The following is a 24,311-nucleotide window of genomic DNA, read 5'->3' as shown; positions in this document are numbered from 1 at the left end:
TTTGCCATGTCAATGTATAACACGTCTAGTGTCGGCGTGTTGTTATATCAACAACAACAACTGAGTTGCTGGGGGTGGTTGGGGGGGGGTCTGTGATCATGGGAGCGGTGGCGCAGCGGTTAGCGCACTGCGCTCGGGAACCCCGGCGACCCGAGTTCGATTTCCGCTCACGGCCAACGTCAGAGAGGAGATATTTAAAACCAGACCTGGGCCTCCTCTAGGTCGACTCGGCCTCAAACGAGTACCTGGTGCGGTGTGTATACATTAGCACTAGGGAGACAAAGACGACCGGGCGTGGTGCTGGATCCCCTCCCCCCCTCCCTCCCTCCCTCGTGTGCCATCCCGGGCTTCATAGGTGCTCGCAAACAGCACTTGCCCCGACAGTCCGTGGAAGGCTACACGGGGGACCTTGATCTTTGTCTTTGTGTTCACGGCCGGGGGAGTGATACGGCAAAATGGAGGCGGGGTTGGTGGATCAGGATGGGATTAGCGCCACCATTTGACCAATGCACTCTCTTGCAGCGGTGCTTGTACTGTAACACGAGACAGTACAGCAAGCAGGCTGCATGGCAGGCTCGTGTATGCGACCGTGTCTTCTTGTTTCTCTCTTGCCCTCGTTGGTATCGCTTTTTTGTAAGTGAATCAAGAGGAGTTTTAAAATACCATTGGGACAAATCATTGTAAATTAGTGTACTCAGCCAAGGCTTTTGCGGGGCAAGATAGATCCCAATTGAACACATCTTAACTAGTACTGACCAAGCCTTGGTGGTGTTTAGTAATTTACGTAGTTCAAATTACACAATGCGCCAGTCTCGTCATCATATACAGGGAAAGCTAAGCAGCTTTGTGTCTGGTTATTGCACGGATGGGAAACTGCCCAAGGTTAGCCAAGTGTCGCGTAGGCTTTCGGCTGCGATGTGACCAAGACACGGGTTTATTGTATCCATCTGTGTGGGACTTTAATGAGCATTATACCCCCTCGTGTGAGTGTGGTAGAGGGCATCTCTAGGGGGGGTAGGGGGTGGGCACCCCCACATTAAACTCTCAATCACCACCGTCGCCGGCGCGATACGAGCCAATTCTTAAAGGCAGCGGCAGGGGCTTTTTCCTCCCCCCCCACCCCAACGTTATTATTATTATTATCGTACGATAATACTCGACGTCAATGAATTTATTGTGCTCGTCAACTAAAAATTAATTGTCGCTAACTCATTAACGATATACCACGCAGTGCCCACTGACCACGCTACCGTAATGACGCGACACGACGCGCACTCGTGACAGACGACGGTAACCGCTTCACCGCGCGGCCGCATGTTGGGCAACGTCCGCGCGCATCAAATAGTGCGCGACGGCCCGTCTCCAATCTAAAATATAAAATAAACCCGTCACCTCCCTCGAACCTTAACATTCGCCTCCACCACCACTTCAGCCCTCGTTAACAGACGGCGATTTGTTAATTCCTCCTTGGTGAACTTTAAGGGAGGCTACGGACAACACCCCCACCTGCCCCCACCGCAAGCGAGACTTGGAAGTCGGCAGTTATTTATTTATTTCACACTTGCGGCGGAGGGATCTCGCGCGAGTCGTTGTGTGGCCGCGCGGTGAGAAGCAGCAGCAGCAGGAGGCGGCGGCGGCGGCGTTGGAGTGCGAGAGGCGAGCGAGGCTTGGTGGTAGTAGTAGTAGGGGGGGTGGTTTGGCTTTACCTTTGGCTTAGAGCTTTAAAAGACTTTGAGCTTTTTCTAAAATTATTATAAGAAATTTCAACGTTAATATTCTCCAACGACGATTAATCCCGACGCTTCTTGGGATGCCCATCATGATGGAGCGAGGCTCCGAGAGCGCTCGGGGAGGGGGTCGTGCGAGTGGCACCAAGAGCCCGTCCGGTGCGGCGGCGGCGGCGGCAGCGGCGGCGGCTGCGAACGGCCACCACTCGGAAGAGAGCAGCTCCAGTGAGGACGAACGCGCGGGTGTGTAGCCTCGAACACCACCGAAAGGCTACTACTCTTCATTAACAGTTCATCTTTACGTTTTAAAAAAAATCATTGCTGGTGGTTGTTGGAGGTGGTGTTGTGATTTGGGGCGCACGTGTTTAATGGGGTTTTTTGTGTTTTTAAACGAAAAAATGTTTTTCAGGAGGTGGCATTCGGGTGGGTTCGAGCTACCAGGTCGTCATTCCTCCATTCAACCCGGGTAAGGCGCGTGGCAGCCCGCAGAGCAGGGAGGGCTGGCCGGTGGTGTAGCCTCGGTTTACTTGACATCCATAACCCACCACACACACACACTATGATAAACCCATGTTTTACATATTTTTTTATTAATTGTGTTCATTCAATATCGTTATATTTTCGTCTTTGGAAGTTTTTAGATTCGTGTGTTATCTACTTTGGCGTTATTTATGCCTTTGTAATTGTGTTTTACAGTCCTATGATACCATCGACTTTGTGTCGTTTGGAGTGTACTTGGTTACTTTAGTCAGATTCAAACGCTTGTTAAATTAGTTCATTTATGCTACGATCTCTATATATTTTACCGAACGTTTGTATTATAAACTTGTACGTTTATTTAAATAGTAATATAGTTTTTTTTAACAAGGAAAAGAAAATGTAATCTGATCACAACCATCCCTCCTAACGTGGCACGGCCTTTGTTCCTGGTGACTTAGTAACATTTGGTCGAGAGTTGTCTAATACTGTAACATTGTTTATATATAATGTACTGCTTAGTCCATTGTCAATCCACTGCTGGATGAAGGCCTCGCCGACCCTTGTCGGTCATGGGGGGGGGGGTTGTGTGGCCATACTTCACCACGCTGGTTAATCCGAGTTTTAAGCGAATTAACGATGGTCCTGAAATCGCCACGATGGCAACAAAAGACGTTTACATATTTACAGCGGTTTTTGTTGTTGTTGTTCACGCAAATTATAACTTTAGTCGCGTGACGTGGCAGTGAAGGTAACTTGCCTTTTAAAAAATATATAATGCAGGATTGTAGGGCTGAAGTTATTTAAAAGTAACAACGTTCAATATCTTTGTAGGTCATTTACATTGGTCTTGAACGTCAATGTGTTGGGGATGTGATATTATTATTCTTGTGTTGAGGGTTTTATTTGGCTTTCCTGTTTACTCGTGTTGATGATTCGCCAACGAGAGTCGATTATTTCTCGTCACTTTTCACGTTCAAGAGTCAGAAGATGCTCTCTAAAAAACACATTTGGTTCATTTAGCGGCCTCTAGCGGCTGCAGGGGTCTCATTAATCATTAATATCAACGCATACAACATGTACGAATCTGGGGTAACAAGACTTGATTTAACACGCGATTATTTGCATGTATCGTGAGCACCCACTGCTGGATCAGGGCCCCACGCGATGTGGTCGTGAAGGTTGTTTGATCACACTGGTCAGTGCGGTTTGGCGAAGATGATACAGTAGTCATTCATGAATCGCCGCTGCGTCGTTACGCCCCTCCTGTTCTCTACCTTTCCACACTCACCCCCCCCCAGCCATGAGTATGGTAAGTGGCGTCGGCCATGATGAGCCTGGCTGGCAGTGCTCGACCCATCATCATCATCCCAGTGATCCTGTCGCACAGAGACAAATGTCGTCGTCCCCCCAGTGTAGCCTTTATAATAAACTCTTGGAGGAGGTGGTGTTAGCGAGCACCTATTAAGGCCAACACGGCACACTAGGGGGTGGTGTGGTCAACAACACGCTCGGCCACCTTTGTCTCTCCAGTGATAGTGTTTACATAATTTAAGGCTGAGTCGACCAAGGAGATGCAAAGGTCCCTCCGTCCAACCTTTAGAAACTCTTGGAGGAGGTGGGATTAGCGAGCACCTATTAAGACCGACACGGCACACTATGGGAGGGATGTGGTCAACAACACGTTCGGCCATCTTTGTCTCCCCAGTGATGCAGAATTTACATAATTTAAGGCTGAGTCAACCAAGGGGATGTCCAGTACCGGTTCAGATATATGTGTTAGCCGTGGTTATCGGACCAAGCTGCGAATCGAACCGAGGTTGCTGGGTTAGAACCACTATACCACCACCGTGCATCCACACAAGCCGGCCTCGTAGCGGGTATTGGCAGCACATCAAGTAAGTGCAGGACGCCTTGCACTTCCCATATCCCTGAGGGATAGAGAGGGAGGAAGCAGGAAGATGATGGGCGAGTGAACGAATGAGTGAGCGACCCCGTCTGTTAAGGTAAACAACGAGTTGATTGAAAATAATAACTGGGTTTTTTGTTTTTTTTTTCACTGGGTTTTCATTAAGAAGTAGAGGAAGTAACTCCTACTTGAATCGTGTCTACCGTGCAGTGACTGGGATAAGGGAGAGAGCGGCTAGATAGCATTGGCCAGGCGTGGTGGCATTAATGGCTTGGGGCCATGGTGACATCTTTACTTTAGTCAAAACGTGTTTTTGTGTACGTTGTTGACAAGCATGCTATTTTGAATTGATTCTCTTTAATGGCCAACACTGAATGTTGTGGTTTATGCGTTGTTTTTAATAGATATCCATGTCAATTAAACAATAATAAAACATAACCAGAGTACACTCTTATTCAAATTAGTTGTGCGAGTGAAAAAATATATTCTAAAAGTCGGTGGAATGGATACATACTTACATTTTGCCCATGGCACACCATGGGAAGCGGAGTAGAGCCAAGCATATAATTGTAATGTATGAAAAAAGACAAAGGAACGCAAAAGAAGAGGAAGAATGGAAAGTAAGAGGAAAAGAATAGAAAAAGAACATGAAAACGGGACCAAAGGGTCAGAAAAGTTGAGGATAGGGAGGAAGAGGCGCTACATAAGGTCACATCGAAGTAACATTATTTATGGGAGGCTGGAGCTGATTTAGATGTGTTATCGCCTTTCAATATGTTACTTATTGTTACTTATTAAATACAAATTCTGATTCTTTCACTCGTGACGAGGATGTAACTTTTTCACTTTTAATATATTTCTGCGTGGAGGGCAAATTATAAAGGATGTGGATGTAAATCTATACTTCATAAAAAAATTTCATGTGGGACAACGTGAATGAGAAAAGAGGATAAAGCTATCCATGGTGACTGTCGTGCAATCACAGCTCTACTCATGTCTACTCTGAAAATGACACACATCACAGAACACCAATGCTCGGAGGTAGATAATGGAAAAAAATGGCTTTTGTGAAACTCAAACTGGAAGTTGGTAATGCAAATTAAAAATTATATTTGATTCGATTAGGTTGAGTTATTTTTCATGAGAATGAATGGAAACCCATTTCACAAAAAGGAAGATCTCGGCATTTTAGCTGTGACATACCTTCAGGAAATATTACATGGGTATGATCAGCGTCATTGCTCATGGCCATCCCACCTTCTTTACAGTAATTTACCCTAGCCGTAAACCCTAATATATCCAGAAGAAGCTTCATCAGCAAAAACGTAGAGATTTTTTTCAGTGACTGTAAAAATACCCTGATCTTTTTATGTATCCCTTGAATTAAAGTGGAGGTGCAGTGTGTTCATTGAACACACCTTGCTTTAGATCCTGGCGACCTGAGTGTGATCCCAGGTTCCTGGAATGATAGCCTAGTTTTGTGCTAATGTAAGTGTTGACACCCAAGCTTGCAGATTTACAAGATGACAAAGAGTTGGCAATATAGCAGGAAGGCTATTTACCCATCCATATAGCATGATTAATTTTAGTTTCCCTAAAATTCGTCTGGTTTATTCTGGCATTCTGAATTCCACACTAAATAATAATTAATTGATCAAACATCACAATGCAAGACTGTCCTGAATAATATAGTAGTCCCGATACTCATAAGGCTTTTCCAGATAAATAAAGGACATTCATCAGCGGTGGGGAGGTAAAGGCAGCCGGGCATGTATCTTGCTGACTGCCTGTTTAGCACGCCATACTGTCCTTAATAGGTGCTGCTTAGCACTACTTCACGTATATGTATATAATATACCTAATAACATACAGCTTTTAGTCAATCCACTGCTAGATTAAAGGTTCCCCATGCCGTTTAGGTCATTGGGGTTGTTTGACCGTACTTTACATCAGTCATTGCACATTATTGAAGGGGAGGTCTAGGACCAGTTCAGATATAATTCACCACAAACTCCAGTCACCTGGTTAATGGTGCAGTGTGCTAACCATTGTATCACCGCCCCCCACCTTATTGAGACAAAAATCTGTTTTTCAAAGCAAACTTTGACCACAAATGAAGAATTGTACAGTACAACAATATTGTTTTTCCATAAAATTATGAACAGAATCACAAAAATTAACACTAGATGAGTAATATATGAAACAACCATCAATTTATATTATTTGGGTCTTTCGGTAAAGTCATGTAGATAGGTTCAAATTAATAAAAATAAACATAAAACTACGACGTTTCGATCACAACACAAGCGTTCGTCATCAGGAGGAAAACAGAGGGGAAAAGCTGCTTAAAGCAGACTGTTTTAAAGGTGTCAAATGGGTGTAGCCCAAGGGTCATAAACGAAGTGGGCGGGGCTAATGATGTTAATGTGAGAGATTAGCATGTTACTGTAAGAGCGGAGAGCGGCCTCCACAGCGAGCGCACTGAGGTGGCTATGTTAATGTGAGAGATTAGCATGTTACTGTAAGAGCGGAGAGCCGCCGTCGTGTCGAGGTCGGAGTGCGGAGGTGGCTGTGTTTGTGTGAGAAAGTTTACCTGTTAATGTAAAATCGGAAAATAACAACTAACATCGGAAGGTGGCAGGATGGGAACATCACAGCCAGTTATGACTTAAACTGGTTGATAACGTCCTTCCAATGATTGCTAAGTTTGTGCCCATCTTCTCGGTTGAAATTGTGTCTGTATATATGTGTAAGGACAGTACGGGGTGATGTAGGGACAGTACGGGGAGGTCATGCGAGGGGAAGCAGGGGACCTAATGGTTGTAAATGCGGTGAGAGAGGGTTCGGGAATAGGGGTGTGGCCGGGTCGTGAGGGGGATAAGAGCTGGCACGAACCTGGCCGGCTGGGCTGCTGTTGTGGGGGAATTGCTGTCGCCGTCGTCACCTCGGAGCGGGTCGTCTTCATCATCCTGGAGTGGGCACCTTGCAGTCTTGGAAGGCTAGAGTTATGTTGTCTCAGAATAGAGCTATCTAAGTTGCCCAAGTGTATAGAGTCACTTGCGGTTACTCGTTAAGTTATCAGAGAGTCGGCGGACTTTATTCATAATAAATATACATATAACCAGACAAGACGGTGTCTCTGAGAGCTACATTACATATGGATGCCTTCATGAACGAATCTTTGTTGAGCCAACCGCATTAAAACAATGATCAGCCACGGCCGACGTGTTGGTCCTACCGTGTTTCAAATCTGCCTTGTGCTCACGAACATGAAACGAGACATGTCGCTTACTTTCCCCAAGGTAACTACTGCTGCATATATACATCTTAGTTTGTAGACACCAGGGTATGGCATATCGGGGATCCTATCCTTCACAGATGGGATCAGATCACACATTTTATGTGCTGTGTTAAATCGAACCTGGATCTTGTGTTTGTTCATGATTTTGGAAATCTTTTTGGTGACCAACTGCTATGTATGGCAAGGTGATGGTTTTGATTGGGGCCTCAGATGGTTCTTTCCCAACGGTTGGGGGTGATAGCTTTACGGATTGTGTGGTCCGAATATCCATTCATCTTAGAGCTTTGTGCACGCGTTTCAGTTCACTGGCTAGGTGATGGTCGGAGATACATCGAGCTCTATGGTGTAGAGTTTTGATGAGGGAATTCTTCTGGGATGGATGGTGGTGGGAGTCAGGTTTTAGGTAGGCATCCGTAAAGAGTTGCTTTCCTGTAGACAGTGTCCCATTGAGCCATCTGGTCTCTTTTCGATTAGAACAACCAAAAATGTTAGCTTGCCATCCTTTTCCACCTTCATGGTGAATTTGATGGCTGGGTGTATGGCATTAATGTGGTTGAGGAATTGGTTCAGAGCTGGTCGGCCATGTGGCCAGATGACGAACGAGGACGGACGTACAGTGGATGCCTGGATGGCGTCTGTCTCAAAATTTTCCATGAAAACATTGGCTACAACCGGAGATAAGGGAGAAACCCATTGGGGTGCCTTCAACTTGTTTGTAAAATGTTCCATTCCAGGTGAAGTATGTATTTGGTGAGGCAGTGTCTAACCAGGGCCGGTACATCAGCATTCAATCCTTGGACTAAATCTTCAATGGTGTCGGGCACAGGAACTTTGGTGAACAAAGAAACTACATCGAAACTAACACTAGCCCTGCCCACTTCGTTTATGACACTTGGGCTACACCCATTTTAACCTTTAAAACAGTCTGCTTTTAGCAGCTTTCCCCCTCTGTTTTCCTCCTGACGACGATCACTTGTGTTGTGATCGAAACGTCGTAGTTTTTTGTTTATTTTATTTTTATTAATTTAAACCTATCTAAGTGACTTTACCAAAAGACCCAAAGAATATGAATTCCTGCAGTCTCAAAACCTTTAAGTCAACAATCGATAAGTAAAACAATACCAAAGCTAAAAATGTTACAGATAATATAATTGGTAAAGTTAATTATATTGATACACCGTTAGCACCCAGATCCATCTGACCACCTTCAACAATAAGTCAGCATTTACTCAGGCTGAAATAGAAATCTGGGATGCAGTTGTGCAGCAGTTCACACACTATGGGGTGATCCGGATGACCTGGGTTTGATTCTTGGCCATTATGGCATGTGGTGTGTGTGTGAACCTTTCCTTGGCTTTTAGTACCTTATCATTTGTGGACATAAACAATGGGTGACCCAAATGCTGCTGTGTGTGGAGATGGTCACACCACACCTTTGTGTTCTCTGCTGGCTTTAATACAGTTTTGCTCGCAACATATGCTCCTGTAAACCACTGTAAGGCTTAATTGGGCGATTGTTGTGTTTGGGTGTGCGTCGTGTGGTGGTGGTGCAGGTGCAATGCAATGCGAGGCGGCGGAGCGCGAGAGGGAGCGAGAGCACGCCGGGATGCTTGTGTGGTCGCCCAACCATAACATCCCTGAGCCAAGACGTGAGGCAATGCAAAAAAACACTGGGATATGGGTCGGGGACCGAATTATAGTCAGGGTTGTGGTGTAATGGAAAGTTTTGGGGTCAGGATTATTTCTAGATTTGAAGCTTTCGTGACTGCAATGATTCATATTCTCAGGTTTTTTCGGTAAAGTCACGTAGGTAAAACATTAAAAGTAATGAAAGTAAAATAAAACAAAACAAAAATAAAAATAAAATTCACGACGTTTCGGAGGCAACACAAGTCTCCGTCATCAGGTGGGACCGTCACAGCCAGATTAGCTGCATCTAATCTGGCTGTGACGGTCCCACCTGATGACGGAGACTTGTGTTGCCTCCGAAACGTCGTGAATTTTATTTTTATTTTTGTTTTGTTTTATTTTACTTTCATTACTTTTAATGTTTTACCTACGTGACTTTACCGAAAAAACCTGAGAATATGGGTCAGGATTATGTTTGGTATCTGGGTTAGGGTCAAGGCTAAGTAAGGTGGTTTAGGATCAGGACTGGGAATGGTTATGTTATGGTCAGGGTTGAGGCCAGGGTTAAGGTCGGTGCTACGTGCAGAATCTCAGTCTGGGTCAGAGTTTTATTTTGAGGTATTTTGGTTAGAATTAAGTTTAAGGTTCGACTTTTAGTCTGGGTTAAGGTCAGTGTTAGGTTGTCAGGGGTTGATTAGGGTTATGGTCAGATGATCAGCTTTGCCAGGCATTCCCTTGCAGCTGAATGGTTTAAAAAAAAATGTATACAATAATTTAAATTTTAACTAATCTTGCTGTCTTTTTAGTGGATGAATACATCGCCATTGCCAAGGAGAAGTATGGATACAACATGGAGCAGGTGAGTTACTAGATGTTTTTTTCAGTTTATGAATATTAAAGTAATGTATTCCATTCCATTCACCCAGTTAATGTGGAGCTTTTCTCCTGTGTTTGACCAATAAAGACTTAAGTGCTGGTTCTACACAGCCAAACAAGACTAATCTTGGTTCTCATCGTAACCAATCACTATTGAGCTTTGCTTTTTTCCATTAGCACAGTTCCGCACCTCTGATTAACACGGTTGGCTACACACTTTGCAAAGATGTTTGACATGCATACAGCCAACCATGGCAAGGGGTGATCATAATGTCACTTATTCATGAATGCTTATCTGATTGAAGACACTTTCTCATTTGAATGTCTGCTGTGAAACTTGTGTATTCAATTTATTTGGGGGTTTATTAATTGGTTGGATGAGCATTTGGGCACTTGTTTGGAATATTAATATTCTCCACAATCTGTAGCCATTTCTGTTCATGTGCTAAAGTTTGAAATTGAGGGCTCTGGCTTTGCTGAACAGTGATTTGCTTGATTTTAGACAATGGCTCAGTAGCTTTGTGGTGATTGAAACACATGGTCGGTGCCAGCTGTTGTTGTGCAAGCTGACATTTGGTTACGTTGTGCGTGTTTCGTGCGGCAGGCTCTGGGGATGCTGTTCTGGCACAAGCACAACATCGAGAAGTCGCTCGCGGACCTGCCCAACTTCACGCCCTTCCCGGACGAGTGGACGGTGGAGGACAAGGTGCTGTTTGAGCAGGCGTTCAGTTTCCACGGGAAGAGCTTCCACCGCATCCAGCAGATGGTAGGAGCAAGAGTGAGCGAACAGTCGTGCGTGTGTGTGGGCATGCGCAGCACTATCGTTGTTTGCAACACACTCATGTTCAGGCTGTTTATTAATAGGGTCGCATTCCTTACCCCAGGGACACCCCAGAAGCAGTCTTCTTTGAAGGAACAAAGTATTTACACCGCTGAAAACTCAAAGCATGACTTTCCCAACTCACTGCAGCTGATTGCAATACGATTTCTGCAGAAGTTTTAGGAGTGGTGATGATACAAATAAGAATCTCTTTCCACGCTCTCTGCCCCTTACGACGCCTGCCTTTTCGGCTCTCCCCTGTTACTTTACATCTCAGCTGCCTGACAAGTCGATCGGCAGCCTGGTGCGGTACTACTACGCGTGGAAAAAGACGCGCACGCGCACCAGTGTGATGGACCGCCAGGCACGCAAGCTGGCCGGCAAGCGTGAGCACGACGAGAGGTGAGTGGAGTAATTTTACTGTACTTCACCATGTTGGTCATTGCCGGTTGGGGAAGGTGGAGAAATAGCGGACGTCCCCGTGGTTTGATGAGGCGGCACCGCATGGGATTGGAACGCCCGGGGTCGTGACGTATGACATATAACCTGCAACGTTGTCTTCACGCAGTGACGAGTCCGATGATGGGAATCGTGCCGAGGGGCGCGAGGGAGACGCGGAGGCGAAGAAAGAGCCTAAGAAGGAGGTAATGAGGGGGAGCTGTAAAACATGTTTTACCTGCAGTGCTCGATAATTGTAAAAGACTACAGTTTTGTGTGAGTGGTTGGCTGCAATGCACTGCTTGCTGGATGAGAGTTTCCCATGGCATGCGGATCGTGGGGATTGTTGGACACAGAGACCACGGTGGTCTGTGTGTTTTTGAGACTGGGAAGCCCATTGGCCTTTGCTGTCCACAACTCCCGATGAACACCTGTTTTATGCATAGTCATAGCTCATCCAAAGCACTCTTCAGGTTCAGCCAGGCTGGGGTGATTTGGTTGTAGAGGATAGTCATGATTGCAATGATGACATGTATATACATTGTCCTTTTATATAAACAAGCAGTTTACATTTGAGGTAATCATTAAAAAATTCTGGGTATTTGCAGTTACGCATGGACACGTGTTTCATTTATTTAGTTTTGTTATTTTTCAACTTTTTTTCAAGTCCTGATATTAATGCTGACAGACCACAAAGTAAAAATAACAATGCTCCCAGCTCGGTGCAAGTGGTGTGCAGGAATTGACAGTTCGAATTTATCAACAGGTTTTGTATTATAAACGCTTTCGGCTAATGTGTTGGAAAATCAGTGTTGTGTGTATTTTAACACTGTGTGTGTGTGTGTGTGCGCATGGTTTTTTGCCACCCCCCCCCCCCTTCTGTTCTCTGGCGCTGGTTGTACAGGTGGACGGGCGAGTTGTCGGTCAGCCGCCCCCCAAGGTACGTGATCTCACGTTGCCACCATGGGGCCACTTGCGCTCGTATAATTCTGTGATGGTTGTGACTGTTGATAATGATGCATTTTATGGAGAGGGTGTTGACGTTGGCAAAAATATTTTATAAAATTGTAGTGATTTGATGACAATGATGGTGACTGTGGTGATGGTGAGGACAATGAGTGGTGTCGGTGATTATAATCACAATGGTGAAGGTGGTGGCGGTGATGACAATGATGGCAATAGTCCCAATGGCAGTGATGTGGAAGAAAACTGTGGTGATGAATTGCCATGATGGTGATAACAATGATGCCGGTGACCTCGATGATGAAGGTTTTGGTAACAAATGTGCTCGCGCGTGCAGCCGATGGAGCCTCCGGTGCAGCAACCGAGCCGGGCGGGCCCCATCCGCCGTGAGGGTCAGGGCCCTCAGCACCGGCACCACATGCTGCGCAACAAACGCCGGCCCCCTCGCGGGATGTTCCTCAGCTGGGACGACCTGGTGGTGGTATCGGCCTGCCCAACGGCCGCCAGCACTGTCCTGCGGCAGCTTGACATGGAGATTGTCTCCCTCAAGAGACAGGTGACGCGCAATCACCTGCACAGCTGTTTACTCGCCTGCTCGCGCGTCTGCCTGTTCGCCCCCTCTGCCTGTTCGCCCTCCTGCTTCTCAGTGTGCAAGCACCTGTTGGTCTTGATGACGGTAGTTGTGGCGTCTTGTCCTGCAGGTGCAGAGCGCGAAGCAGCAGAGTGGATCTCTGAAGCAGATGCTGGATGGGGGGATCTCAGCTTTTCGACCGACTGAGGTGAGCCTCAACATAGCATTTAACCCCCTGACAAACCAAACCCCTAACCCACAAGGTGAGGTTTGTTTCTCTTGCTTTAATCCACAGAGATGAGCACTGACCCGAACCTATAGGGGTAAGCCTCGACCCTTACCATTGTTACATAAAGGTTAGCCTCCATTTAACAATAACCCACAAACCGAGAATTGAAGCAATCCCTAATGCAGCAAGAAACCTCAACCCCAGCTCAAGCCCAACTCAAACCACTATCGTGAGCCATGTTTGTGACCCTGTCTCCCAGGGCATAGTTCCACGTTTACAGTCACCTGTGTGGCAGGAGGCTTCAAGCTGGAGGAGGGGAGTTTGTGAACTCCTCCCTCAACTTATTAGGGTTGTATTGTTGGGTGAGCCCATTCCCAGTGTTAAACATTACAAATAGAAACGTTTTAAGTGTGTCAAAAAAACTTCGTAAACTATGTCCATCAATTCTAGATTTGAAGCTTTCGTGACTGCAAGGAATCATCTTCTTAGGTTTTTTCGGTAAAGTCACGTAGAAAGTAAAATAAAATAAAAAAAACAAAAATCACGACGTTTCGGAGGCAACACAAGTCTCCGTCATCAGGTGGGACCGTCACAGCCAGATTGATACAGCTAATCTGGCTGTGACGGTCCCACCTGATGACGGAGACTTGTGTTGCCTCCGAAACGTCGTGATTTTTGTTTTTATTTTATTTTACTTTCTATGTCCATCAACTTGACAAAAGTCATGATGGCTAAAAGTTCAACATTAATTTATTAGGTATAGCCCTGTGAGCCATTCGGCTCTTGAATCGGGTGCAACCGCAACAAACAAAAAACATGAACAAGAAAACATCTTAAAGTGACTATGTGCAAACAGAAAATCCAAGAAAAGACAGCAAAATATTGCAGAAAAAATCACCGTACACCAACCCTGTGCAAATATCCCAGTGGGATGCAAGTCAAACAACAACAACCACAAGACAACTTAGATTAAGGCCATCAGTCTAACTCTGTATTACAACAAACAAACATGGCCAAACCAAAAAACTTTTCGAAAATCACCAAAATAAAGCCATAAAAGCAATGAAATAGTGGTCATAGGAACTAACAGTGGTCATAGAAAAGAAGTGTCTTAAAAAAATATGCGATCCCAGCAGCAATGCACATTGGTAGCACGCCATGTTTTAAGTGCCTTGTGCTTAGCTCTGCGTTGGTAATCGTTGCTGTACTGTCACGTGATGCGCAGTGCTTTGACAAGTGTTGCTGTGCTGTTTTGCGCAGAGTAATCCACGAGTGAGCGTCCGTTGGTCAACTGAGGAGCAGCTCCTGGCTGTGCAGGGTGAGTTACTGGACAAATAAACAAGGGGGAGCCTTGGAGGATGGCTTGGGACACTTTTCAAACTGATCATAGGAATCTTTGGTATCTTAGTTGTTTTTGCTTGGATGTTCAGGGTCTTTAACATTTGAACAGGTTCTTGGTAAAATGTGCATTTCCATTTGCGCATCTTTGGAACTTGCATTTAAAAAAATAAATCTTATAATTGTAGATAATGTGTGGATGAAGTGTGTGACAAGAACCTTTAAACCATTGAAATCGTTAAGGAGCAAACATCTGCCTCTTACAGTTAGACAGGGGTGGGGATCCTATTGGGCCGTAGGCAATATTTAGCCCAGGCCATCATTACTGCATGCATCTTAGCCACATTAATTGTGTACTAGAGGGGATTTTTTCTACCTGGCCACACTATTTCTAATTTTAGCTGTTGCTTTTGACAATTTTTGGCACTCTTAATGACATTTGAAAGTCCTATTCAACCCTCCGTAAGGAAACTGTCCCCCGCCCCTGCCCTTGAAGGAACTGCATTTCTTTGCTTACATTTCTTTTGGAGTTGGTTACATGTTTTATTTCGAAGAGAACAAGGTTAATTTCAGGACTTGCATATATTTTGCCACCAATTGACATCACGATTCAATTGATAATTACTGGGATTGTAGTCCAGTGGGCTTATTTGAACCACATGGATTTTACATTAATGACTGCATTATCATGATCATCATTTTCTATCCATTGCGAGCTGAAGGACTCCGCTAAGCTATCGCCATTTCACATGGTCCTGCGATGCCACAATTCATCTCACTTCATGTGTGATGATCTCATCACTCCCATATTAAACATGGACTACCTCCTTTGGCAGATATTACCATACCAGTAGGATCGATCAGCCATCTTACCCAAGCCCACCTTATGCCAATATGGTGTATTTGATTTGCAAATGTTCCATGATTTAACTGTTCCTTTTTCAGTCATTCCATTTAGTTCTGGGTTTGTGTCTTTCCCAGCTTCTTTGCGCCCATGTATATGTTTGCATATGTAGCTGGCAGTATGCACTCGCTAAATGTTTCACTTTTAACATGTGAAAACTACACACTCCCACAACAAAACAACCTCCGTAGGCATTCGCCGCTACGGCCGGGATTTCCAAGCGATTGCGGACGTGCTGGGCACCAAGACCGTGGCACAGATCCGCAACTTCTTCGTCAGCTACCGTCGCCGCTTTAACCTGGAGGAGGTGCTGCAGGAGTGGGAGGCAGAGCAGGGAGTCACGGGCGGGGGAGCGGGTGTTGGCGGGACCAGCGGTGGCGGTGTAGCCTCGGGCGATGGCGACAGCAGCTGCAAGAGCTCCTCCAACGCATCGTCCGGCAAAAACTCTGATGATGAGGAGAATGACGAGGTGAGGCCTGGTGATAGTAGACCCGTAGTAACCCACGCTGACGTTGCTGTGCATGCTATTTACACTACACATTGCTACACTGTTAACATTGCTATCAACCTTGCCATTAATACTTCATACCCGAGGCGACACCGAAGGACTAGCGTACCTGTGGCCCATCGATGGCCTACCTCTCCTATTAACAACATTCCAGTCTTAACATTACTACAATGAACATTACTATTAATAATACGATTAATGTATATATATATCTCTAAGTGTACTGCTCTTTTTATCATTCTGCTGCTGGATGAGGATCTCCTCAAGCCGTGTCGGCCTCGGTGATTATTTGACCGTACTTCACCGTGCGGTCCGTGCGAGTTGTTGAAGGTGGACACCATTATTTAGGAACATAGAAGGACTGTACAGCAATGGATTTAACTGCACTACCTTCAGGTGTGCACCAAGTAGGCCTGCACCCTATAACAATTTGTTTGTGCATGGTGGTCACCCACTTCAGTTGGGCGCGTTCTGGGTGATTTGGTTGTAGGCACTTCTTCATACTATTGCACTGTTAACGGTACTATGCTGTAAACAATAACATTCTTGTATTGTTAACGTATTACTCAATTGGCAAACAGCATTGCCCCCTTATATTAAATTTAGCAGGAACCTCCTTGAAAATGAGTTTAGAAACTGAAATGAAACGAAGCTGTTCCAAGTAGGGTTTGTCAAGTAAATAACCAACAAATCTTATCCTCTGTCCCCATATGTACAACAAAAGTTTAAAACTTCGTTCATGGGAAAAAATACTTAAACAAATCGCAAGTGTAAGGAATATTGACGTCACTCCCATATGTTTTAATACAACATCATTGGAGTAGGCTATGATAGGAAGATCTATTATGAGATTGTCTTTATTTTTTCTCATTAACAAAGCTTTCTTTTTTTCGGGTAGTCCAGAATACACAGCCTCGGCAAATAATCACAAGAAAAGTATTTTTTTTATTGCGTATTTGAGTACTTCAGAATATGAGAATAGGTTTTCCCCTTTTTTCTGGCAACAAAACAGGTGTTAAGATGTTAATACACCAAACTGAAATCTTTTACAAGGAATCATGTCTGAATTAACCACAATACTTGTGGTCAGAATGCAAACAAAAACCCACTGATAATATATGCATTGTCTTTGAAACTGATTGGTCCACACCAGAGACAACTTTCTTTTTAGCCTAGACTTAAAACGGTGTTAGACCAGAAGACGCCAAAAGGCGTACACCAATCCGTACCCCAATCCGTTTCAAAGACAATGCATATATTATCAGAGTATGTTTTTTGTTTGCATTCTGACCACAAGTATTGTGGTTAATTCAGACATGATTCATTGTAAAAGGTTTCAGTTTGGTGTATTAACATCTTAACACCTGTTTTGTTGCCAGAAACAAGGGGAAAACCTTTTCTCATATTTTGGTACTGGCAAAGGAGATCCCATGATGTACTTAAGAACACTTAAGAATCTGGTTTCACCTTGTGTGGGTGACGATCTGGATTTCGAACCCAGAGATTCAATATTGCTCTGAGGACCTCGATACTCAGCCTTTTGTAAGCTCTCCAAGCCACACACCCCAGTAAAGAAGAGTTTGTAGTGCACAGAGGAGAGAGCAGTGGTGAATGGATGCCCATGCCGTTGTCTCGCGCACAGGTGCAGCCCATGGACGTGAGCCACGCAGCTGCGGCGGTGACGACAGAGCACCCGGGCTCGGGCTCCCTGTTGCACCCGCCACCCCCACTCCTGCGGCCACCGCTGCCCTCGTCCGCGCCCCCGCTGCACCGCCAGCCGCCCCCGCTGCAGCCCCAGCGCCCCGGCCCCGGCGCCGTGCTGGCACGCCCGGCCACGCAACCGCCCCCGTTGATCCGGCCCGCGCCAGGTGCTCCCCCGCGTCTCAACCCACGACCACCGGGCTCGGCGCTTGCGCAGCTCCCGTCGCTCGTGCAGGGCGGTGGCGGTGTTGGTGGCGGCAGCACCAGCGACGCAGGGACCCCATCCTCGCATTGAAGAATGGCGCTTACTACCCCCCCCCCCCCCGTCTTCCTACTCGCCAACTCTTCCCTGTTGTCCACCACTTTTTATTTTTCTAACGCCACCACAAGTACTCGCCCGCTTCCTGATACGGGTGCACCACAGGGAAACAAACGGCAGTGGGTTAATCGCTGCGTTTCGCTTGGCCAGGTTTTTCTCAATAAGATGACGCTAAAGATGCGTGACCACCTGCTTTAGACGGTGGCACTCATCCGCAGTCGGCATGCGCTAGTTTACATCTTGTTGGTCATTGGCAGTCGAGCTTGCAGCTGTGCTGTAATCTGCCCGCATGTGCGTGCGCGTTAAGATCGGAGAAGAGCCCTTTGCGTTTATTTCAAAGAATGGGAAAACAAATGGCAGTGCAGTAAATGCGAGCGTCGGTACGTGATAATTGTACCATCCTCACCCCTTTGATCCGGCCACCACCCCACAGCCATGTCAAACAAGAGCCAAAAAGTTCCAACCGTTTCCAAAGAAATAGCCAATCGTGTGACCTTTGATCCGAGGTGTTGCCCTGCGACTCGTTGCGCCTTGACTTTGTGACGAGACGAGTGTCAGTCGGCAGATACCGTGTCCTCCCCCTTGCTTCCAACATTTGTGGTGTCGCTCGGTGCATTTGCTGTGCTTGCTTACGGTCTGGTGCTACTCTTGAAAATAGAAAAAAAAATTCGAACAAAGAGATTATTATAGACACACTAAAACGTGCGTGTGGTATCTATGGTCATAATGCATTATGACTCCCCCATTTGCATGTGCACTGGACCTGCGCACATTGTTTCCTTTAATTCTCAATGATAGCATGTGCAGTGAAGAAGAGTTGACACTTTTTTTTCTCCATGTATAGTGATGGAATGGCATTAACAGAGTTTTGCTGGAGCTGGTTTTTAGTTGTACAGGATACAAAAAGCTTGTTTTTAGGCTCCGAAAGACTGAACTGGGCCGAAGTTTGGGTTTTCCTTGGGTGACGTCCGCTAACCCTGAGCCTGGCAGTCCATGGGCCAGTTGCAGAAATTAGTGGCACTTGAAGTGGGGAAACCCTTAATCTATTCTAAACTTGGGGCAGAGCATTACAAACTGTTGTATGATACGTTGAACTTCTTTTGCACCGTACGTAGCCAACCGTGCTGATCGGAGGTTGTAGAGTTTGACCCACGGAGAGAATTTCTTTTGAGAATCCTTCAGCAAACGTTTTTGTTTATCCACGAGAGTGTGCACGTTAAAATGCTCGATTGCAGAGAAATGTTCAGTCATGTGGCAGTCGAAATAAGCTCAGTTGAAACCACTTCACTACCTTGGTCCCAATATATTTTTATGGCTGTAAAAAAAAAAAGATTTTAAATTTTCACAGATTTTTAAAAAATCTTTAGTACTAAATGGTGGTACTGACAAGTAAAATACTTGGTCTGGGCCCTTGAACACCAGACCAGATTGGCTGCCCAAAACAGGATTGAGGACAAATGTAGAATGAGGTGGTCCTGTGAATACCAAACCAAGCGTCACTGAGTCATGGTCAATTGGAGGAAAGCTTCAGTGGCAACATCATGCACCCTGCCTGCAACGTGTTGGAACATAATTTTTTTTGCCCATGCTAAAGTTTATGAACTGGTGAAATGAAGTCTGGAAGCGAGACACATTTAAAATCATTAATGAAATATTGGGAAGTTAACGCAGGGTAACAATTGGAATGAAATCAATGATCGTGCATTTAAAATGGTCATTGGAGACGGTGTTGTCTGCTATGTGTTCAGTATGAGCATGTTTACATGCACAAAGTTTATCTGACCTCATTGGTTTTGGTGTGGGTAACACGTAAAACACAGAGCAGACTGCCTGCATTATCTTTTGGCAAGAGTGGATGGTTAGTGGCAGGTAGGTGGTCTTATGTAAATACAGTAAGAATAATGTTAAAATAATTTAATGGACTATAACACGAGAACAGATATTTGGATGAAGTTCCTACAACGTTTACATTGCGTAGTGACCATTTAATTTGGATTTGACTTGTTCTATAGGCTTCCAATGTTCTTTTTCTGTATTTGACGAAACATGTATGCATATGACTTGTAGTTATGTTTCCAGTGTGGGCTGTTAAGGTCGTGATTTTTTTAAAGTTTATATCTGTGTACAGTACTGAGGGGTTGTCGAATGATTTAAGCAGACACTATCCATTTATTGAGCCCCCACGTGGTTCGATAATTTGTCATAAAATCAGCGTCGCTTTTGGCTCCCAACATTTTTTTACATTTTTATAATTGTAGCGCCTCTAGTGTCTGTGGCGGTCATGAAATTATTACAGCATCCATAATACAGTTTTTTTTAGGTTAGAGCGCTTAAATATAAATGTGTCGTTAAACCGGCCACCACCCGACACAGCCAATTAGTAAGGTTTGTCACGCCAACAGAACATGCCATTTCGTTACGAGTACATTTGTAACGAATTGGCATGTTTTGTTGGCGTGACAAACCTTACTAAATGGTTGTCGGGTGGTGGCCGGTTTAACGACATTTATATTTACGCGATCTAACCCAAGAAAACCCTGAAATGGATATTGGTCGCGAAAGCCGATGTGTTAAACTTATTACAGCATAAATAAAATGACGGGATTTTCACATGCACAATTTTTTTTCTTGAGCATAATCTACAATTAAACATCTTGAAGCCAGCAGAGGCTTTCTGGTAGTTGTGGTGATAGATGTGGCATAGTGCAAATGAAAAAGTACCAATTTGCTGGTATTTACGTAATTAACACCCACATTGAATTAAAACAGCATTACTTGGAACTAATCACGAAACCGTTTTAAATTTTAAGATTTTACAGTTTGAAGCAAGAGCTAGAAGTCTAAAGGGTTGTAAATGTAAACCCTCTTGCAATATGTACTGTCCAGTATATAGAAAGTCTCTACATTTACAATAATGTTCTAATATTCACAGTACATTCATTAGTCAAATAAATACCCAGAAAATATATTTAACAATGTATACAGTCTTATAGCAAACAGTACTGTAATTGCCATAATTAACTAAATATATGCTGGCTTATCCTAAATTATTGCCTATTCCCGTCTGGGTTTGAGAGGTTTTTCTCTACAGTACTTTAATGTGTCGTTACATGCCTAATGTTAAAGTTACACATGACCAAATCTTTGGCATTTTCATAGTTTTAAGCAAAACCAATGTCCAAATAAAAATATCCCCATAAAAAATAATGAACCATTATTGATCTCCATTGGTGATCCTGGGCCAGTGTTGGAAATTCACCGTTCTTATGACAGGGGCCATGTCACGGTATGGGAGAATCCCTTTTATTTCCACGCGTTCAGTGGTGGAGCTTCACAGAAAAGGTGGTACTACGTCTCTGGAAGAAAAGCGACAACTATGATGGTAGTTGAGCCGAGTAGTTGACTCAAGCCAGGATTTGAAATCGTGCGGTAATGTTTGAGTGACTTGAGTGCATCAGTTGAGTTGTAGCCAGGCCTTTTGACTTTACCATTTAAGTATACCTTAATATCTCGGCAACTGTGAAGTGACTTGAAAACAAATGAAGCTAGATCTGTCTATCCTTTGCTGTTTACAACACGTACGTCATTGACAGCCCTCAATAGTATTGTTTGACATCCGCTATATATATACACCCACATACATTAATTTTAAATCTTATGTAATGTTTGATATCTTGAGGTTTTGTGTAACTGTTTTGTGCATGCTGGCGGTGTGTTAACCCCATATTACCACGCTCGTTATTTAGACTATAATTGGAATAACTGTGTAGGGAGCACACACTATTGTGATATTAAATTAGCGCAGTGTGGAGTGGCTTTAGTTGAAGGGGTTATAATTAGCATTAGATTTATAACAAATATATATTAGGATTTTATGTCACCCATTGAGCCGTGCCTATAAGTTGGGATGTTTTGACTTATATCAATGCTGGTAGGAAAAATATACTAAACAGGTAGCAATGATGTGATGCTAATGTAGACAATGATTTACACTGGGGTGTCTTTTATATGGAATTGCATAATCTTAATTAAACGCCCTTTTTTGAATTTTGTGTGCTTTGGTTGCGTGTGTTCGCTGTACTGAGAAGCCGTTTCCCCAGTCATCAATCAACACGTGGCGAGTGTTGAGACCACAACGTGTTTCAAGGGAGCCGTGGATTAAAACAACGGTGCACAAAGGCATAGAACAGCGATCCGGTAATGTTGACGGTCTTCACGATTCACCTTCTCCAGCGATGCAATCAAACTCGATGCAGTGTCGCTTATTGACATCAGGATTTTATTTTCGTAGCGGTGAATAGTAGCGCCTCTAGTGGCTGCAGGGATCCTGTGAACCAGTTTACAACAAATCTAACAACACTTGTTTCGTACGCAAAACTGAGCACATTCGTCATTAACACTGGTCAACAAAAAAAACTTTTTTTCTGGCCTGGACTTTTGCAGCTGTTTTAGACTAATTTCAGGGTGCTGATTCCAAATCTGATCTCAGATTTGCACTTATCACATCTCATTTTTATGCTATCGGCATAGCCCATTTTCATTGATTTTACCCGAAATTAACTCCGTCACTTATGATTGCAAGTTGTTGCGAGTCAGTGACTGCTTTAGTGTTAAAATATGGTGCTGTATTTTCAGGATAGTGTGTTTATAATATAATTTTATGTAGATATCCACATTTATTTAATATTTTTCTTCTGCAGTTTTTATTGAAAAGGCAATATTTGATATCTCAAAAACCTGATGTGATAGACAAAAACTGATGCCAGATTTGGAATCAGCACCCCAAAATTACCTTTACCTTATGCCAGTAAAAGTGTGTTGACCAGTGTAATTATATCAGGTGGCGCTTTAGGCAATGGTTCTTCATAGCAACACACGAACTGCTGGCCCATGCTATCAAGGACCGTTCCTGGAGTCGCCTATATTTTTCCTTTCAAGGCAGTGTTATTGACGAAACGATTTGGGGTTCGATATGTGCTCGTGCAACCACTGTCTGGGCATTATCACCAAACGGATTCTTAAATAAGTGATTGGATGCACGTGTCTTTAGGAATTGATGCATTCGTCCACCCCTATACTATATACCACGCTTACCAAATCTCCATAGGCTGTCGTCGTAGGGATAACATCAGCAGCAGCAGCTTGGTTACAGTGTTGGGGTTACACGTGGGGGCATTTCGGGTTATGCCGTACTGAGAAAAGTTGGTGGCCTTGGGGGCAAGCTCGACATTTGAGATGCTTCCGTTGCTGTCAAAACCACGTTGCCTTGTGGGAGGTGTTGGGGGGGGGGGTCTAAAGAAGCAGACAAACGAGTCGTTTGTCTTCATTGTCATCGAGAGTCATGCTCAGTCCACTGCCGGATGAAGACCTGCCTGTGTCATTGCCAATCACGGGTGTCAATGCATCTCGCTTCTGCGTGCAAGCTCATCTCATCGTTCATAATATCGGTTTTTGAGTCAGATCGCGTTATTTATAAATGTGTCGTAACCCTCCACCACCCGACACGGCCAAACAGTAAAACGTGTTACGTTTTTCAAAGGACAAAATAATTCACTTCTTTAGCCCACCGGTGTGTTTTCGAGAGAAGCAACAGAATTTTAAAATTTGAGTACGACGTTTCGCTGATAATTACAATCGGCTTCATCGGGCAAGAATGGTGAAGCTCTCCTGTTGCTTCCGGTCTTAAATCATCGTTCCATCTCCGCGGCGGTCGTCCTCTTGGTTTTTTTTATTCTTCTTTTGTTTGCCATTCCGTCACCAGTCACATCCGTGGGTCATCATCCCTTCTAGGAACACGCCTTGCCCAAGCCTACATTTCTGAAGTCAATACGATGTATCATTTGTGTATTTTCAGTGATACTTGTGCTCATCTCTCTCAATCTGATTTTCTGTACGCACCTGCAGGTTTCCCGGTGCGTGTTGAAGATTTTGCGCCATTTGCCTTCGCAGTTTCCATGTTGCCTCTCCACATTTCACAGCAGGAAACATGCACTGATCGAAAACACCATAGCAAGGCACACCGGTGTGTTGCATTTGATCAAATAACATTTTCCAAAAAGCACTTCCATGTAGTCTGGCTGTCCTACGCATGGTGTACGTACGCACGTGTTTCCCAGCGGCGACCTCGAAACACACCGTCAAATGTTCAGCAAACTTGAACGTTCGTTTTTACCACATTTATGCTGATATACTGGAAATTTAAAACACGATTGCTCAGCACACACCCAAGACGCCAAGGGGCCAGAAACAAACTGCACAAATAAAAGTTGTGGTCAGAGGTGATGTGATGCCACGACTATACAGCCGCCAGTGAAGATACCAATACTCACTATTCACCCTGACAGGTCACGGGACACCCAGCAGGTGCCATGGGTTGGATGACCGAGATGACTGGCAGATGCTACTACCAGCTGTACCTCCTTGCTGTGCCAACTTGCTGTATTTTTTGGCCGCCCGGCGCTGTCGCTGGTTGTTGTGAGCGTCGCTCCTCTGTCCTCCGTTGTTGCCGGAGGGCGACTGCCTCAAACTGCCCGGTAAGAGCGTCCTTCACGAGCATCCTCCAATAGAGGTCGATCTTGCAACACCGATGGTACCAGTGGAG

The 24,311-nt window shown here is 44.7% G+C and overlaps 1 protein-coding gene across 4 annotated transcripts; it reads left to right on the top strand.

The window, feature by feature from the left end:
* The first annotated feature begins 1,601 nt into the window (after nt 1-1,601).
* Nucleotides 1,602-20,115, top strand: LOC144944007 (REST corepressor 3-like). 4 transcript variants are annotated; one of them, XM_078871973.1, is made up of 13 exons: nt 1,602-1,970; nt 2,137-2,193; nt 8,968-9,063; nt 9,850-9,902; nt 10,524-10,685; nt 11,017-11,141; nt 11,308-11,383; nt 12,082-12,117; nt 12,478-12,696; nt 12,842-12,919; nt 14,201-14,258; nt 15,374-15,651; nt 17,333-20,115. In XM_078871973.1, exons 1-13 carry the CDS (start codon nt 1,811-1,813, stop codon nt 17,684-17,686), a joined length of 1,752 nt encoding a protein of 583 aa, XP_078728099.1. In that variant the 5' UTR covers nt 1,602-1,810; the 3' UTR covers nt 17,687-20,115. The 4 variants fall into 4 exon arrangements, with proteins under 4 accessions (XP_078728099.1, XP_078728098.1, XP_078728096.1 ...); XM_078871972.1 differs by having other exon boundaries at nt 11,308-11,384; nt 12,068-12,117; nt 12,848-12,919; XM_078871970.1 differs by having other exon boundaries at nt 11,308-11,384; nt 12,068-12,117.
* The last annotated feature ends 4,196 nt before the right edge of the window (nt 20,116-24,311 follow it).

Source organism: Lampetra fluviatilis, chromosome 33, assembly GCF_964198595.1.
Source record: "Lampetra fluviatilis chromosome 33, kcLamFluv1.1, whole genome shotgun sequence".
NCBI lineage: Eukaryota > Metazoa > Chordata > Hyperoartia > Petromyzontiformes > Petromyzontidae > Lampetra > Lampetra fluviatilis.
The sequence above is the reverse complement of the archived record's forward strand: the minus strand, read 5'-3'. Positions and strand labels throughout refer to the sequence as shown.